We start from the raw sequence: 14669 nt of genomic DNA on the forward strand, positions 1-14669 counted from the left end.
TCCAACTGAGGGGAGAAAGTGGTAGTGTATGCTTTCATAGACTTTGTCTGCTTCCTCAGATGGAAGTCTCTGAAAGCTTCTGCTACAACTTCTTTTACTCACTTAGTCTCAAAGGTGCTGCAAGTTCCCTTTGGATCCAGGATAAAGAGGGTTCCATTTTCCCCAGGCTTTTTAATGACTTCTGTTACAAAAGCTGGGAATGAAGGTTTTTCTGTCCTGCTCTGATCGGATTATTTGCTCAGATTGTGTAACTGGTTTTGCTGTTGTTGTCATATTCTTTATATATTTTCTTAAAGAGTTTATCTAAAGGGCTCAAGGTGACTATTGACAGTTTGATGAATTTGGAACAGTTTTTTTAACCTGTAGTATCTATGAGATATGGACTACATATTTACAAACAGTGGTATAGAAAACTGCAGTGTAGACATGGGGCTGGCCCAGCATCCCCTCCCACTAGCCATGTCTCTTCAGCCTCCCCAGCCTGCCTTTGGCCGCTTGGATTGCTCTGTGTCTTTCTTTGTGGCCCATTCCCACCAGGGCATTTTTCACCAAAAGCTCTCACTGGGGCAGAAGCTTGATGCAGCCTTACCCCTTCTCTCCTCACCTGCAGGCTTTGTATCATGGCAAGTTCATCGACACCGGCTTCACTTTGCCCTTCTACAAGCGCATGCTCAACAAGCGGCCAACCCTCAAGGACCTGGAGTCTATCGATCCTGAGTTCTACAACTCCATTGTCTGGATCAAGTCAGTACCCCCACCCCAGCCCTGATCCCCCCTCCCTTGGGTTTGGCTCCCAGTATCCAGCTGGGCTGGATTCCTCACAGACTAAAGGGCAGGAGGTACATATGGATCCCAGCTTTCCTTGTGGTGATGCAGGTGTTTATCACCCGTGTCTCCTTTCCTCCCGGCTCCTTTGCAGAGAGAACAACCTGGAAGAGTGTGGACTGGAGCTGTATTTCATTCAGGACATGGAGATCCTGGGCAAAGTGACCACCCATGAGCTGAAGGAGGGTGGGGAGAGCATCTGTGTCACCGAGGAGAACAAGGAGGAGTATATCATGTGAGTTGTGTACGTGTGAACGAGATTTCAGGTGTACACTCGCTGCATTGGTTGACTGTAGCTCAGATCTGCATTCCCCTCTGAAGCTGGGCTCCACTTGTGCTACAAGCTCAGCTTCCCTCCATCAGAATGAGGGTTTCTCTCAAATCCCAGAGTTACAGTGTTCTGATTCCACTGATCCTGGTGAAATCCTGGGATTTGCAGAATGGTGAGGCCCTGGAGGTCTCCAGAAGAGCGGTCTCAAGCGATCTCTTACAGAATTGCAAATCAGAGGATTCCATAGGGTGGAGCCTTGGCCATTAAAGTGGGGTCAAAGCAGTCTAAATGTGTCATCTGGAACAGATGGGGGACATCCTGGACCCACCTCACTGAGCTGTGCTAAAGGAGACTAAGGCCTGTTACAGACTGCCAAAATAAAGCTGCTTTGGGTCTCTTTGGAGGTATGCTATTTAAATGATGCATGCATCCTAAGAATCTGGAAGCTGCACCAAAGCTGCACTCCAGTGCTTAGGAATGGAGTGTGGCTTTGGCGCAACCTCTGGACTCTTAGGACCCATGCATCATTTAAATAGCATACCTCCAGAGACCCGAAGCAGCTTTATTTTGGCAGTCTGTAACAGGCCAATGGGAGCAAGGATGAGAGAAACGTTTGGGGACTGTCTTTTGAGGATTAATGACTGCTTTGTTGCTCTCTGCCTCCTTGCAGGCTGCTGACGGACTGGCGGTTCACGCGGGGTGTGGAGGAGCAGACCAAGGCCTTCCTGGACGGCTTCAATGAGGTGGCGCCTCTGGAGTGGCTGAGATACTTTGATGAGAAGGAGCTGGAGGTGAGGGAGGCTCTCTGGAAGCTGCCATTTGCTCTGAGTTGTGCTACAGCCACCGGCTGATGAGGGACTCCATCACTCCTTGGCACCGGTTGAATCAGTTCCCAGTTCCTCTGGATTTTGTCAGCCAGTGAACCAGTTGCAACTTAGTACTGCTGCTCTCCCCCAGTGCGGCAATGCCCTCTTCTGAAAAAGAGAGGTTTGCTTTTCGTAGGAGCTACAGTTAGACCCTTGGTATCCGATGGGATTTGGCTCCAGGAACCCCTTGGATACCAAAATCCATGGATGCTCAATAGCATAGTAAAATGACAAAATCAAGGTTTGCTTTTTGGAATTTATCTATTTTAAAAATATTTTCAAGGCATGGATGCTTTAATCCATGGATAAAAAATCCATGGATATGGACGGCTGACTACTAGTTGTTATGGAGAGAGAAACAGTTTACAGTTTATAAACCAGGCTTCAAGCATACAGTCAGTTATGTTTTATTAAAAAGTTGACTCCCTACTCCATCCATGCCAGAACTCCTTCCTTCCTTCCTTCCTTCCTTCCATCCATCCATTGCTGCCTTTCAAGAGACTCCTTTCTGAGACATGGCTTGTAAGGCCTAAGATGGGGGCACACACACACACATCTGAAGTAGTAGACTGAAGTTTTTGATTTTGAAAGTTCCTGCTACAAACCTCTTTCTTTCAGTTAGTCTCGAAGATACTACAAGATCTCTCTACACACTGATTCCACAGTAATGCAGCTATATATTCGAATTCTAACAGTCCCCATTTGTCTTCTTCAGGACTACCAGGGTTTGATTTATTTCCAGGCCCTTTTGTGAACATGTGATCAATGGCATCTGTTCTAACCCATTTTGTCCATGGACAGTGACTTTACACCCTCTTTGGGGATGATGATGATGATGATGATAATAATAATAGGATTTATTTATATGCTGCCCAATCACTGGGGATCTGGGTGGCTTACAACAGAGGGGATAATAGACCGTTCCCTGCCCTCAGGGTTACAATCTAAAAAGACACGACACAAAAGGAGACGGGAATGGTGGTGGTGGAGGGAAAGGGGATCAGGTCCAGCATTCTTCTCTCCCTCTGAGGCCTGGACCAAGGCAGATGGACTGGAGGGAGGGCTCAGCTTCTTAATTGAGGCCGGGCCCAATGGCGTTGGGCCTGTCCTTTCCCTCCCTTCCAGGCCAGAAGATGACAGTTGGAAGGAGGGAGGGGAGGGCTCCTCACATGTAGTTTGTCAGCCAAGGTGCCACAGTGGGCTGGCCAGCCGCGGTGGGGCCGTCCAGGCAATTGAAGCTCCTTTGTACTCCCCCCCCCCCTTTGCAGCTCATGCTGTGTGGCATGCAGGAGATTGACATGAGTGACTGGCAGAAGAACACCATTTACCGGCACTACACCAAGAACAGCAAGCAGATCCAGTGGTTCTGGCAGGTCAGACGGAAAAGGATCAGGGAGGGCAGTGTTGGGCTGGCTTGGCAGAGGGGCCTTGCATGGGGTGGAACAAAAAGGGTGAAGGACGGTGGGAATAATTTGGCTACTGGGGTTTGGGTGTCCAGCAAGGATGGAGTCGTTCCTGTTGGAAAAGAGGTTCCATACCTGGGGCTTTACCTCTGGAGTGGTAGCCAAGCAAATGCTTCTGAGCATATGCAGGCAGCATTTGCCTCTTGCCCAAATAACCGTAGCACTTAACCTGCCCCCCAGGAGGAGAGGGTGCTAGTGAGAAGCTGAAGGGCTTCTGTCCCGTAAGGGTCAGCATGCCTTACAAGCAGCTGTTAGTCCCCAAACTGGGATTTTCGCTCTCATTGGACTCTGTCTGATCCCCAGGAGCTTTATGAGGTTGTACAGGGCAGGGCTGTGCTCTGGAGGAGCTGTCTGTCCAAAAATCCTTTGGAGAAAGAAAGATGGTGGTGGTGGAAGGTGGCCCATCCTTACGCACTTATCAACCATGTGGTTTGCAGGTGGTCAAGGAGATGGACAATGAGAAGAGGATCCGTCTCCTGCAGTTTGTGACGGGGACCTGCCGCCTGCCTGTGGGAGGATTTGCCGAGCTGATCGGTAATTGTGCCACCCTTTGCTGGTGGGGGGAGCAGACTGGGAGGGTGGCTTCCAGCTGTGGGTTGCCCAGGGGTGGCCGACCAGCATTCTTAATGGCACATGTCAGCCTGTTGCCATCCGTGTGGTCTTGCGTCCTGTTGGGTGGATGAGTGCACGCTGAAGGCCCCATGCTCTCTTTCCCTGGCAGGCAGCAACGGACCCCAGAAGTTCTGTATCGACAAGGTGGGCAAGGAGACCTGGCTGCCTCGGAGCCATACCTGGTGAGTTGGGTCCCAAGCCTGGGCTTGTGGAGGGAAGGCAAGATTTTTGTCCTTCTCCAAAATGTGGGGAACAAAAATGTGTGCTATGGGGTGCTGTGTGCTGACCGTCTGCCTTTGCTCCCTGGCAGCTTCAACCGCCTGGACCTGCCTCCTTACAAGAGCTATGAGCAGTTGAAGGAGAAGCTTCTCTACGCCATTGAGGAGACAGAGGGCTTTGGGCAGGAGTGAAGGGCACCCAGAAGCCCTCTGGGGAAAAACATACCACCCTGGGCTCCTGGGAGGGGAGCAAAAATAGTCCTCCCACCAGGATGATAGCTGGGGGCTGACTTGTGGAGGTCCAAAGCTCAGGCGCTGAGAGATCCTGCAGTTGGGATGGCTGGAGGCGGCAGAAGGTTCTCTCCCCCCTCCGCTAAGTCTAGGGCAGCACCTGGCTCTCCCTGCCATCTCAGTCTGTCAAACCACTCAACACCAAAGAAGCAGCTGCAACATGTGCCCACCTGGCAGGGCAGATGTGAGCCCCATCTCCAAGTGTTCCCAGACCACCTTTTCCCCTTGCCAGGCTCCCAAATCCTCTGCTGTGTCTGGATGTAGTGGGCCGTGGTTGCAAGCTGCCTTGCCAGACACCCGCTTCCTTACCCCCAGGTCATTATTTCAACCACAAAGCATAAACGAATGAGCACTTTGGGGAATCTCTTCCCCCAACCTCTCCTCCTTCCCCAGCATAAGGCAAAAAAGAGCTGGGGATGATGGCCAGAGACTGCCAGAATCCAAGGCAAAGTCCTTTCTGATTTCCTCCCTCTCTGCTCCTCTTCCTTTCGTCCTGGGCCAAGTGAGGAAGGTCTTTGCTTCTTCCAGACCCACCTGATTTTGGGGAAAAAAAACCCTGAAGTAAAATTAAAAATCAAAAATGTGACCCTGGGTGGGGCTTGCAAGCAATCTGCAACCCTTTTGTGTGCCCAGGAAAGCTATCTTCACTTGGCCCTGCTCTGAGGGAACTGTTCAAACTAGCAAAGAGTACCCACTTGCCCCCAGCGCAGCTGACCCTGGCTTCAGGGGTAGAGGAAGAGCCTGCCACCCCACTGCATCCCCCCCAGCCCTCTACCTTGGTGCCCACTGAGTCTTGCAAGAACAGGGCAGCTTTGGTAGAAGCGTCCGTACCCAAAGAGTTGCAGAGCTGGAGGGAGGTCTCTGCTGCAGGGAAACCACAACTCTGGCCTCATGTCCTGAAAGGACGAGAAGAATCCCACTCCCAAGATTTGTGTGTGTGAGTTTGATCCTAGGGTTGTGTGGTGCCTGCGTGTGGGGTATCTGGGAGTAAGTCCAGAGTCACATCCCAGAATGAAAATGAATGTTCAGGCTCCCAAAAGGTTGTGTGCGTCTCCCTGCCCTGCGTGTGGGGTGAGTGTTTGTGTCTCAGCCTCTGCAAAGAGAGAGAGAGTGTGTGTGTGTGTGTATATATATATATAAATATATAAATCTGTATATAAATGTCTGTGGATACAAAGAATTGCAATGGCTTTTGATGGGGATCCTGGATAGTTTTGTACTGCACCATCCTGCCTCAGTGATACCAATTTCTTGTGCAATAAAACATCCGCAGCTGCTTGTGGGCTTTGTGTCTGCCCTCTGTGCTTCAGGCGCCCAGCGGGGAAGCAGTGGGATGGACTGGGAGCACTGGTGGCGGACCTGACACCTGTCATGCAGAATTAAGAGTGCAATTCTTGTCTTGTGTGCCTGGCTTCTGGTAGAGATTTCTGCCTTTTGGGGCTCTGGTGAAAAGGAAGCTAAGAGAATGTGCCCTTGGCAAAAGCGGGTAACATTGCCCTGCTTTTAAAAACCACATCAGCCAGCCAAGTACAAAGCACAAATACTGGTCCAAGTGTGGAGCTGGCTGGCCACCTTTGTCTCCCTCACCTGATCTTTTCACATTGTTTTGAATAGAGATATTTCCAAACACAAAGGTAGACAGGGGTAGCACCCAATGCAATGCAACGCCGTCTTTTCTCCTTGTTTGAAATGTGCGTTTCTGCAAAGGGCTGGGAAGACGTGTGTTTCCTTCCCACTGGAACAAGAGAGCCACCTTTTCCAGCCGTCCTGGGACATTTTGATCTCAGCCGCCTTGTCTCCTGCCCCTTCCAGCTTCCCAAACTGAGCAAGCCTGGTGCCAAGGAAGCCATAGCAGGGATGGCACACGAGCTCATTATGTTCTCATGAATTTGGAAGCTAGCATCTGATGTGGGGAAACAGCAAGAGAACTAGTTTTCCTACTGAACAGTCATTCAGCTATCAAGACAGACAGATGAGGACAGATCTTCCCGAGCAGAATTTGGGGAGGAAGTCCCAGTGTTACAAAGAGCACAATGGAAGGAAGGAAAAGAAAGGTTTGGGTGTAATTTTAGAAGATAAGATTCTTTTCACCAAGGTGGGACGAGAGAATTTGCAAAAGCCAGCTGAGGAAGAGGAAGAAGGGATGGAAGGAAGAGGGGTCTCCCCCCTTTTTAAAGCACCAAGTTGTCCCTGGAGGCAGTGAGCTGCTTTGTGGGCAGAGGAAGGGCTGGCAGGAGACGCAGCAAAACATGTTTGACTTGGCCCAGGTCAAAACTTGGCTTTGAGCTGAGCGGGAAAAGAAGACAGCCCTGTTCTCGGGGGCAGCCAGCCAGCCAGCCTTGTATTCCCATTGCTTTCAGATGTGGGGGGGGGGGCACTCTCCCCCTGTAAGAGAGCTGCTCTGGGAAGTCAGGATGCCAGGCCCCGCATGGCCTTTTTTGGCCTGCAAAAACCTCCTTTCCCACCCTCTTCCTCCCCAGAGGTGGATCCATCCCCCACCAGCGCCGGGTGTGATCATCACTTGGAAGGGCTTTCTTTGGGTCTGAGGTTTGCCATCCTCCGGCTCGAGCTCTCATGGTCTCCCCACCAACAATTTCTGTTCCTCCATCTCCCAGATGGGGAAATGGGGCAGCGTGGGGTGGCTGGAACATGTGCGGCTGGGGGCCAACAGGGAGGGCAAGGCCCATTTTGGAATCGGCGCACGGAGACTGCTTTTCTTTAAAAATCCAAAACAAATACAAAGGAAATGGAAGAGAGGCCAGGGTTTTTCACTGGACTGCCTTCTAGGGGCCAAAGGTAACAGAAGTGAGCCTGGGGGAGACATTGCTTGCTAGCCAGAGAAGACCAAACAGATGGACTGAACACATAACCCCGATGTCAGGCAAGCAACAAGGAGGGCCTCAGAACTTGGGGAAAAAATCCTTTTTTTGGACAACAGCTCCTAGGATAGTTGGCTGGGGGCATTCTGGAGTCCAAAAAGTAACTTTCCTGAGCCAGAGCCATAGCCCAGTGGTAGACCACATACTTTCATGTACTTGGCCCTGGGTCCAATCTCCAACCAACCAATTAAGTCAGATAGGAATTGCCCTCCAGATCTTGGACTACAGCATCCATCAGCCCTAGCCAGGATTGTCCTAAGGGGGAGCTGGGCTCCAAACCCTGCCCTCCTGGAGTTTTAGTCCAATACTCAAAACACTGTACTGTGGGCTAGGAAACCTCCCTTCTGCCAGAGTCCTCTGCAGTGCAGTCGCCAGAAGGAAACGGCAACAAGAGAGAAATCATTGGACAGGATCCAGGGCGGCTCCTGGGAAATGCAGTGGATAATTCTAGCAAAACCAAGCCAGATCTGCCACACAGAGGCCCCACCACAGGCCAGACGTTGTTTCACTAAAACATGGATGGTCCTAGCTGCCCAGCAAGCTCTGAGTGCTGATCCTGAGTGATCCCGCACCCAAATCCAAATTGCCCCCCTCTCTTTTCTGTCTCCTACATGACTGACTTGGGTCACACTGATGCTCTGTCCCAGGCATAGCAGCAAAGAGAAGATGCCTAGGAAGAAGATGCAGGGGTACCTTAAGAGGTGATACAATAGCCCTGTTTAAGTATTTCAAGCTTGCTTTCTGCTTGCTCCAGAGACTAAGACATGGAACAATGGATGTAAGCTACTGGAAAATAGATTCCACCTCAACATTAGGGGGAACTTCCTGATAGTCAGCGCTATTTGAAAGTGGAAGATGCTCCCTCAGAGTGGTGGAGTTTCCTTCTTTGGAGGTCTTTAAACAGAGGCTGGATGGTCATCTGTCAGGGATGCTTTGACTGAGAGTTCCTGCATGGCAGAAAGGGATTGGACTGGATGGCCCTTGTGGTATCTTTCAGCTCTGTGCTTCTACCCTGCCTTTCCCCCATAAAATGGGGTTTCCTTCTAGCCAGAGGCAGCTCCCTGTGGCCATTAATGAGGTAACATCTGACATTATTCAGTCTTGCATCAATGGGTAGCTGGGCTTGAGATAAGCTGCTGTCTCTCCTTTGCCAGTAGCAGCCCTGGGGCTTCTGATGAAGCCTGGCTTTGGTTTGGATAGGCGGAGACACAGCAAGAGCTTTGGGCTGCCTCCTTCTGCTCCGCTGCCCTGCATCCTGCCCTGCTGAAAAGCCCTTCTGGAGTCCATCAACATCTTGCCAAAGCCACTTAAGAGGGATGCTGCCAATCCTTAACAGGCCCTTTCTGTTGGCGATTAAGAGGGGCAAGCGAGTGGGGGCTCACTTTGCAGTCCTCTCCCCCTCTCCTCTGGGGATTGGCCTTGGACAGCTCCTGTTTCACTGGCCAGCCAAAGAAAGAGCAGAGCGCTAGAAAATCCTCAGCCCCAGGAAGAGCAAGGATTTGAATGGAGACGGAGCTCAGGTCAGCTCAAGAAGCTCTCTTTGAGTTCTGTGCCTGACTTAAAACAGAGAGCTACTGAAGGCTGCCTGGCAGGTTTTTGGCATTAACTTCAGCAAAGCTGAGTAAAACACAAAAATAATAAAGGTGAGGGTTGGGTTTTGAAAGCCTTCATCTGCAAAGACCTACTGCTGCTCCCTGGCGGTGGGAGACCAGTAGTAAAGGAGCCATGGAAAAGGAACCCAGAAAACAGAGTACTGTACCTGGAAGGTTGGCCTACTCTGCACCTTGCTGCTCCTCCAAACAAGAGAGAGGAGAAGAGCAGCAACCACTTGCCTTGAGTCTGGCGAGGGGCAGGGCATTAACTAGTCCCCAGAACCAAAATGGTAGCGCCGCTGCAACACTCACCCAGCCTTGGGGGACTGATGTGGAGAGCTCTATGCCTGATAATAATCCACTGGAGGCTTTCTGTGCCTCCCATTATGCCCCAATTGCCTGGACCTCCCATTTCTTGCACGCTAAGGCAGATGCCAACACGAATCCCTTCCAATGGGAGCTACTGACTCGAGTGACACACAGGGTCCGTTTACACAGAGATGCCACAGGGCACAAATTCACTTCCTATCCCCAGACACTAACCTGGCCAAGGTTAACCAAGAACCTTCAGCAACAGCAGCGGGGTTCAGTTGGCAAAACTTTTAATTTAGAAATGCAAACTCCTAGGCTACTTCTTCTCCTTCTTGATCTCCTCTTTCTTGGCCTCGCCTTTCTCCTTGTCCTTGTCCTTCTCATCTTTCCTCTCCTTCTTGCTCTCCTCCTTCTCCTGCCCCTCCTTCTTCTCGGCATCCCTGTTGGCAATCTTGTTGTTGATGAGGTTATGGAGGGCGACCACGGAGCGGATGAGCGAGGCCAAGTAGACCACCACCATCTGGTCGTTGGTCTTCAGGTAGAAGGCCTTGACAAACTCCTGCAAGTTGACGTCAGGCAGCAGGTTGAAGACGTCCTGGAGCTGGTAGATGATCTGGTGGTTAATGGGCAGCTTGCCCAGGGCCACACGCTCCAGGTAGCCCCGGATGTCCAGGAGCTTGGAGTTCAGTCCCTTCAGGCCATGGACCTGGTTTGTGATACGCTGGGAAAGCGTGCCCACGGTGGTGTCTTTGATGTCGCTGGAAAAGCCAGGGAGAGAGAGAGAAAAGAGGACTCAGCTGGGGGTGGTATCATCCGCATCTTTATTTATAATCTAACTTTCCCCTAAGACTATGACTCCAAGCAGGTCACAAATTAAAAAGGCTTTTCAGGATAGTTAAAACATACAAAAAGTCAGCATTGGCTGTACAAAGCAATGGAACTCTTCTTTGCACATTCAGGAAGACAAGGTTAGGCATTTTTGCCACTTCCATCTCCAGCCTCTTCAGGCCCAGTGTTTTAGGACACAAATCACTATCTTGAAGGAAGGACCATAGCTTCTTTGGCTGGATAAAAATCCTTTTCTTCTCCCACCTCCCCTATCCTTATTATGCTACAACAAACTAACATGACTGTCTCTCTAAAGACCCCTTGAATGCATTTTTCACCTGCAAGAAAAGAACTACTCGAACCTGCCTCCTTTCCTTGTCTGGAGGATTAAAGATTAAGCAAAGCAGAAACTCAAGAATGCTTAGTAGTGGGAGACCAAACAATTCTTTACCGTAGCAAATGCTCTACGCCAACCTCCTCGGCTTCCTCGGCTCCAATTTCACTGGTTACATGCTCAAATGTCTTGGAAGTTGGCGTCCCATCCTTTGGGATGCAAGAGCAGAACAACAACCAGTCAGGGTCAGAGAACAGGTGTTACGTGGCACTGCCAATCCACTCCTGGGCAAGAAAGGTGTGCTTGTAGGGCAGTTGTGGGTTGGGGAGGTTCCAAATCTTTGGGAATTGAATTTGCTGCAGAAAACCAGCAGAGAGCTGTGCAACAAAAGCAGGACCTGAAGAGACCTGTGGGAAAAGGCCCTTGTGCCCCAAATGAAAGAGGAATAGAATTTCTGTTCAGAAATTCTGCATAAGGTGCTTATGCCTAGCAGCTTCTGGGTTTTTTTAGTGGGGGGGGGGGGGAGCAGTGTGATGTTCTGGTCTTTTGTAAAAATGTTGTTGTGTATGTGAGGTGCAGTGTGTGTAATAAGGTCAGTGAGCTGCTTGAAGGGGATGTGATCATGGAATGCTGAAGGAGTCCATGCTTTGCTGAGCATCTGAATGGGATTCTAGGAAAGCTGGTGGGGAGGACAGTCAGTGCGAGAGAGCAGTCAATGAGAGAGCACTGGTGAGAGTTAGAGAAGGCAGTGAAGGAAGGAGTGTGTCTTGGGCTAACATAGGATTATGAAGAGACAGGGAAAGTGAGTCAAGTAGGAGTTAGATCAGTTAAGTAACAGTAGAAATTAAGCCCTGAGATTTTGTAACTATAACTTCTGTAAATGTATACTGAACTTCTGCTTAATACATTATTCTTGTACTGTGTCTGCTGTGTTACTGGAGTGTCTGAATTCAGACATATGGCATCTGTGGTGGTTGGAGTGGCTCAAGGGCAGGTGATAACTTGGGTGCCAAAGTAATGCTATAAAGGTCTCACTGGAAGCTGTACAGGTTTGGTGCCTGAGAGGAAGGTGTCACCTCCTGCTCACCTGGCCCCCCAAAAGAAAGGGACCACTTGGCTGACACTGAAAGGTAAAGAAGGGAAGTGCACCATACGGAGCCAAGGTACTGCTACTCACATCATGAACTTCTTCGACAGAGATGTATGCTTCTGTGGGCAGCCCCAGGTCCTTGGGCTTCACATCGATAATTACCAGGACCTAAGTGGAAATAACCCTGTTAGCACCAGTTGCTGCTCCAAAGCAACAGGTAACACCCTGCCTGGTGGGAAAAAAGGAGGAACATGTCACCACCTGACTTTGCTTAATGGGCCCCTCTTTCTAAACATGGTTCTGAAACATGGACACAAATAATGTAATCGGATCTGCAGTTGCAAGAGCATCCCTTACCGAGTTTGAGCAGTATCTCTTCATGAGCTCATTGATAGCAATATCGTTCTTGTGCAGCTTGGGCCCAGTGTGGTACCAGCCCACAATCCGTTCTCTGGCTAAGGAAGAAGAAAAGTCACATGGAGAGGGAAAGAGTCAAGAGGACGCGGAGGAGCTGGAACAGGCTCATATCTAAGAGACCCTCCAGGACCAAGAATGATCTTTTAATGGAAAACCCACTTTGAAGCACTGGGGTCTTAGTTTTATTCACTGAAATAAAGTACAGTTAGATAAACTAGACCTGAGAGAGAGAGAGAGTGCGCTTTGTAGTTCATCAGCAACACCTTGCATTGCGCCCAGAAACAGACTGGCAGCCAGTGGAGTTGCTGCAACCAGGGAATTGTTGACCCCCTGTAACCAGCCATAGTTAACAATCTATTCTGCCCTTAATGGTAAAAATCACCAGATTCAATCCAATGATAATCTTTCTATAATAATTAGCCAGCCAGGAGGTACTAGAGCCAAATTATTTAAAGCACACTGTCAAGCTCTTCACAGCAACCAAGTCTGCCGTGCCTCTTGCAAGCTGAGCGCTTCTTACCATTGACTTTCTTGAACATCCCGTACATGTTCTCCAGGTAGTCGTGGTCCAAAAACCACACGGAGTCATCTTTATCATCTTCATCAAAGGGGACTGCAAAGAAAAGGGTTGTTTGTTATTTTATGGCGAGTGTACTCCCAATGCAAACGGAAGCACGCCATCACTGTAGCAATTTGAATGGTCCTTGGGAGTCTCTTGCTATTGTACGCTTTGATGAAAATGGTGAAGGGGCTGGAAATCATGCCCTATGAGGAGTGACTCAGGGAGCTGGGGATGTTTATCCTGCAGAAGAGAAGGCTAAGAGGTGACATGATAGCTCTCTTTAAATACTTGAAGGGAGGCCATATTGAGGAGGGAGCAAGCTTGTTTCCTGCTGCTCCAGAAAAAAGGACACAATGGATGCAAGCTCCAGGAATAAAGATTCCAGCTCAACATTAGCAGAAACTTCTAGGTCTGGAAACCCCCATTCCTTATGAGGAAAGACTTAGGGAGCTGGGTATGTTTAGCCTGGAAGGTTAACAGTTGATATAAATGGTCTGTTTAAATATCTGAAGGGATGTCATATTGAGGAGGGAGCAAGCTTGTTTTCTGCTGCTCCAGAGAATGGGGAATACAGAGCAATGGATGCAAGCTCCAGGAAAAGAGATTCAGCTCAACATTAGGAGGAACTTCCAGAGAGCAAGGCCTGTTCGACAGTGGAACACTTTCCCTTGGAGACTGTGATGGAGTCTCCTTCTTTGGAGGCTGTCTTTAAGCAGAGGCTGGATGGCCATCTGTCGATGGGGATGCTTTGATGGAGAGTTCCTGCAGGGCAGAATAAAGGGGTTGGGCTGGATCAGAGCCCTTCTTGGGGTCTCTCCTGACTCTAGGAGCCTGTGATCCTCCTTTACCTGCGAAGCTGTTGGAGACGTCCAAAATCTTCTTCTGCCAGGAACCCAGGAGGACGCCGACCACTCGCTTCTGGTTGCCCACTTTTCCTATCCTAAAACAAGACGGAGAGGAGAGAAAGGAGGGTGAGACGCGCTCCATGAAGAAAGGCCACAACCGAACCAAGCTCCCTTGGTGCAAGGCAGCCACTTGGGGGCTGTCTGTGTGTGAATGGGATTGGGGCAAGTGCCCAGATTGCCAGGCTGTGTTGGTGGGATGGGAGGCTTCTTCTTTAGAGAAGCTATTCTGACACCCCCCCCATTTGAACCCTTTAAAAAGGGGAGGCAAGGGGTTTGTAGCAATGGCCGGCGGGGCTCAGCCGTTGTCATCCATAACAGCATTGTCTGGAGGGGAATTCTGGGACTTGCAAACCCTAAAAACAATGGCTGGGGGGATTCTGGGAGTTATATCCCTAATGGGGGGATTTGGGGAGTTGCAGTCCATAAAAACATTGACGAGGGTTCTGGGAGTCGCATAAAGCAATGGGCTGGCAGGGGATTCTGGGAACTGAAGCCCATAAAAAACAGTGGCTGGTGGGGGACTGGCAGCTCTGGTCAATGCTGGGTGGACTCTGGGGGTCTCAGTCCAGAAAAAACAATGGACTGGTGGGGGATTCTGGGAGTTGCAGTCCCTAAATCATTGACAGTGGGTTCTGGGAATTTATATCTGTAAAAAACAATGAATTGTGGGGGACTCTGGGGGATGTAGTCCATAAAAAACAATGGATCGACAGGAGAATCAGTTTACTGGGGTTTTGGGAGTTGTAGTCCTCAAATCCAATGACAGCGGGGGATGCTGGTGGCTATAGTTCACTAATCAGGGGATTCTGGGGTCGCAGTGAACAAGGACGATGGACTTGTCTGCGGGGGATTCTGGAGTGGCAGTCCGTGAAAACAATGGCCTGACGGGGATTGTGGGGGTTGTAGTCCTCTCCTCTGGCTCCTTCCCCGAGTCTGGGGCGCATAGCCCCTGAGCATGTGCAGAGCGCGGGGCAGAGGAGGCCCATGACTCAGCAGCGCCTCACCGTTGAAGTGGTCGACGACGCTGAGCAGCACCAGGGATGGACCACCACTCGCTCCACGGCCAGCTCCGGCATGGCGATCGCGGCCGCGGCGGCAGAGGCTAAAAAGCAGGCGCTTCGAGGAAGTAGTCCGCTGGCGGCCCTCGCTCCCTCGGATCACACGCCGCTCCCGGCATGCACTGCGCAGCGGCGGCGCTGGGAGG

At 50.4% G+C, this 14669-nt stretch overlaps 2 protein-coding genes across 8 annotated transcripts in view; one reads left to right on the forward strand and one right to left on the reverse strand.

Annotated features, from left to right (window-relative positions):
- WWP2 (WW domain containing E3 ubiquitin protein ligase 2) overlaps window positions 1-5829 on the forward strand; it is a 35534-nt gene extending 29705 nt beyond the window's left edge. For all 7 annotated transcript variants that reach the window (XM_042480890.1, XM_042480891.1, XM_042480892.1 and 4 more), the window contains 7 exons: window positions 611-744; window positions 920-1060; window positions 1767-1887; window positions 3231-3335; window positions 3863-3959; window positions 4147-4219; window positions 4348-5829. In XM_042480890.1, coding sequence (XP_042336824.1) covers window positions 611-744; window positions 920-1060; window positions 1767-1887; window positions 3231-3335; window positions 3863-3959; window positions 4147-4219; window positions 4348-4447 — 771 coding nt within the window. In that variant the 3' untranslated portion in view covers window positions 4448-5829. The remainder of the gene's footprint in view (window positions 1-610; window positions 745-919; window positions 1061-1766; window positions 1888-3230; window positions 3336-3862; window positions 3960-4146; window positions 4220-4347) is intronic.
- Window positions 5830-9602: 3773 nt separating this feature from the next.
- PSMD7 (proteasome 26S subunit, non-ATPase 7) lies at window positions 9603-14556 on the reverse strand. Its single transcript, XM_042438696.1, is given in 8 exon segments — window positions 9603-10087; window positions 10609-10700; window positions 11669-11749; window positions 11939-12036; window positions 12519-12611; window positions 13409-13503; window positions 14472-14502; window positions 14505-14556. Coding segments are annotated over 8 exon segments (969 nt in total). The 5' UTR covers window positions 14542-14556; the 3' UTR covers window positions 9603-9645.
- Between the last annotated feature and the right edge of the window lie 113 nt (window positions 14557-14669).

Source organism: Sceloporus undulatus, chromosome 8 (assembly GCF_019175285.1).
Source record: "Sceloporus undulatus isolate JIND9_A2432 ecotype Alabama chromosome 8, SceUnd_v1.1, whole genome shotgun sequence".
Classification (NCBI taxonomy): Eukaryota; Metazoa; Chordata; class Lepidosauria; order Squamata; family Phrynosomatidae; genus Sceloporus; species Sceloporus undulatus.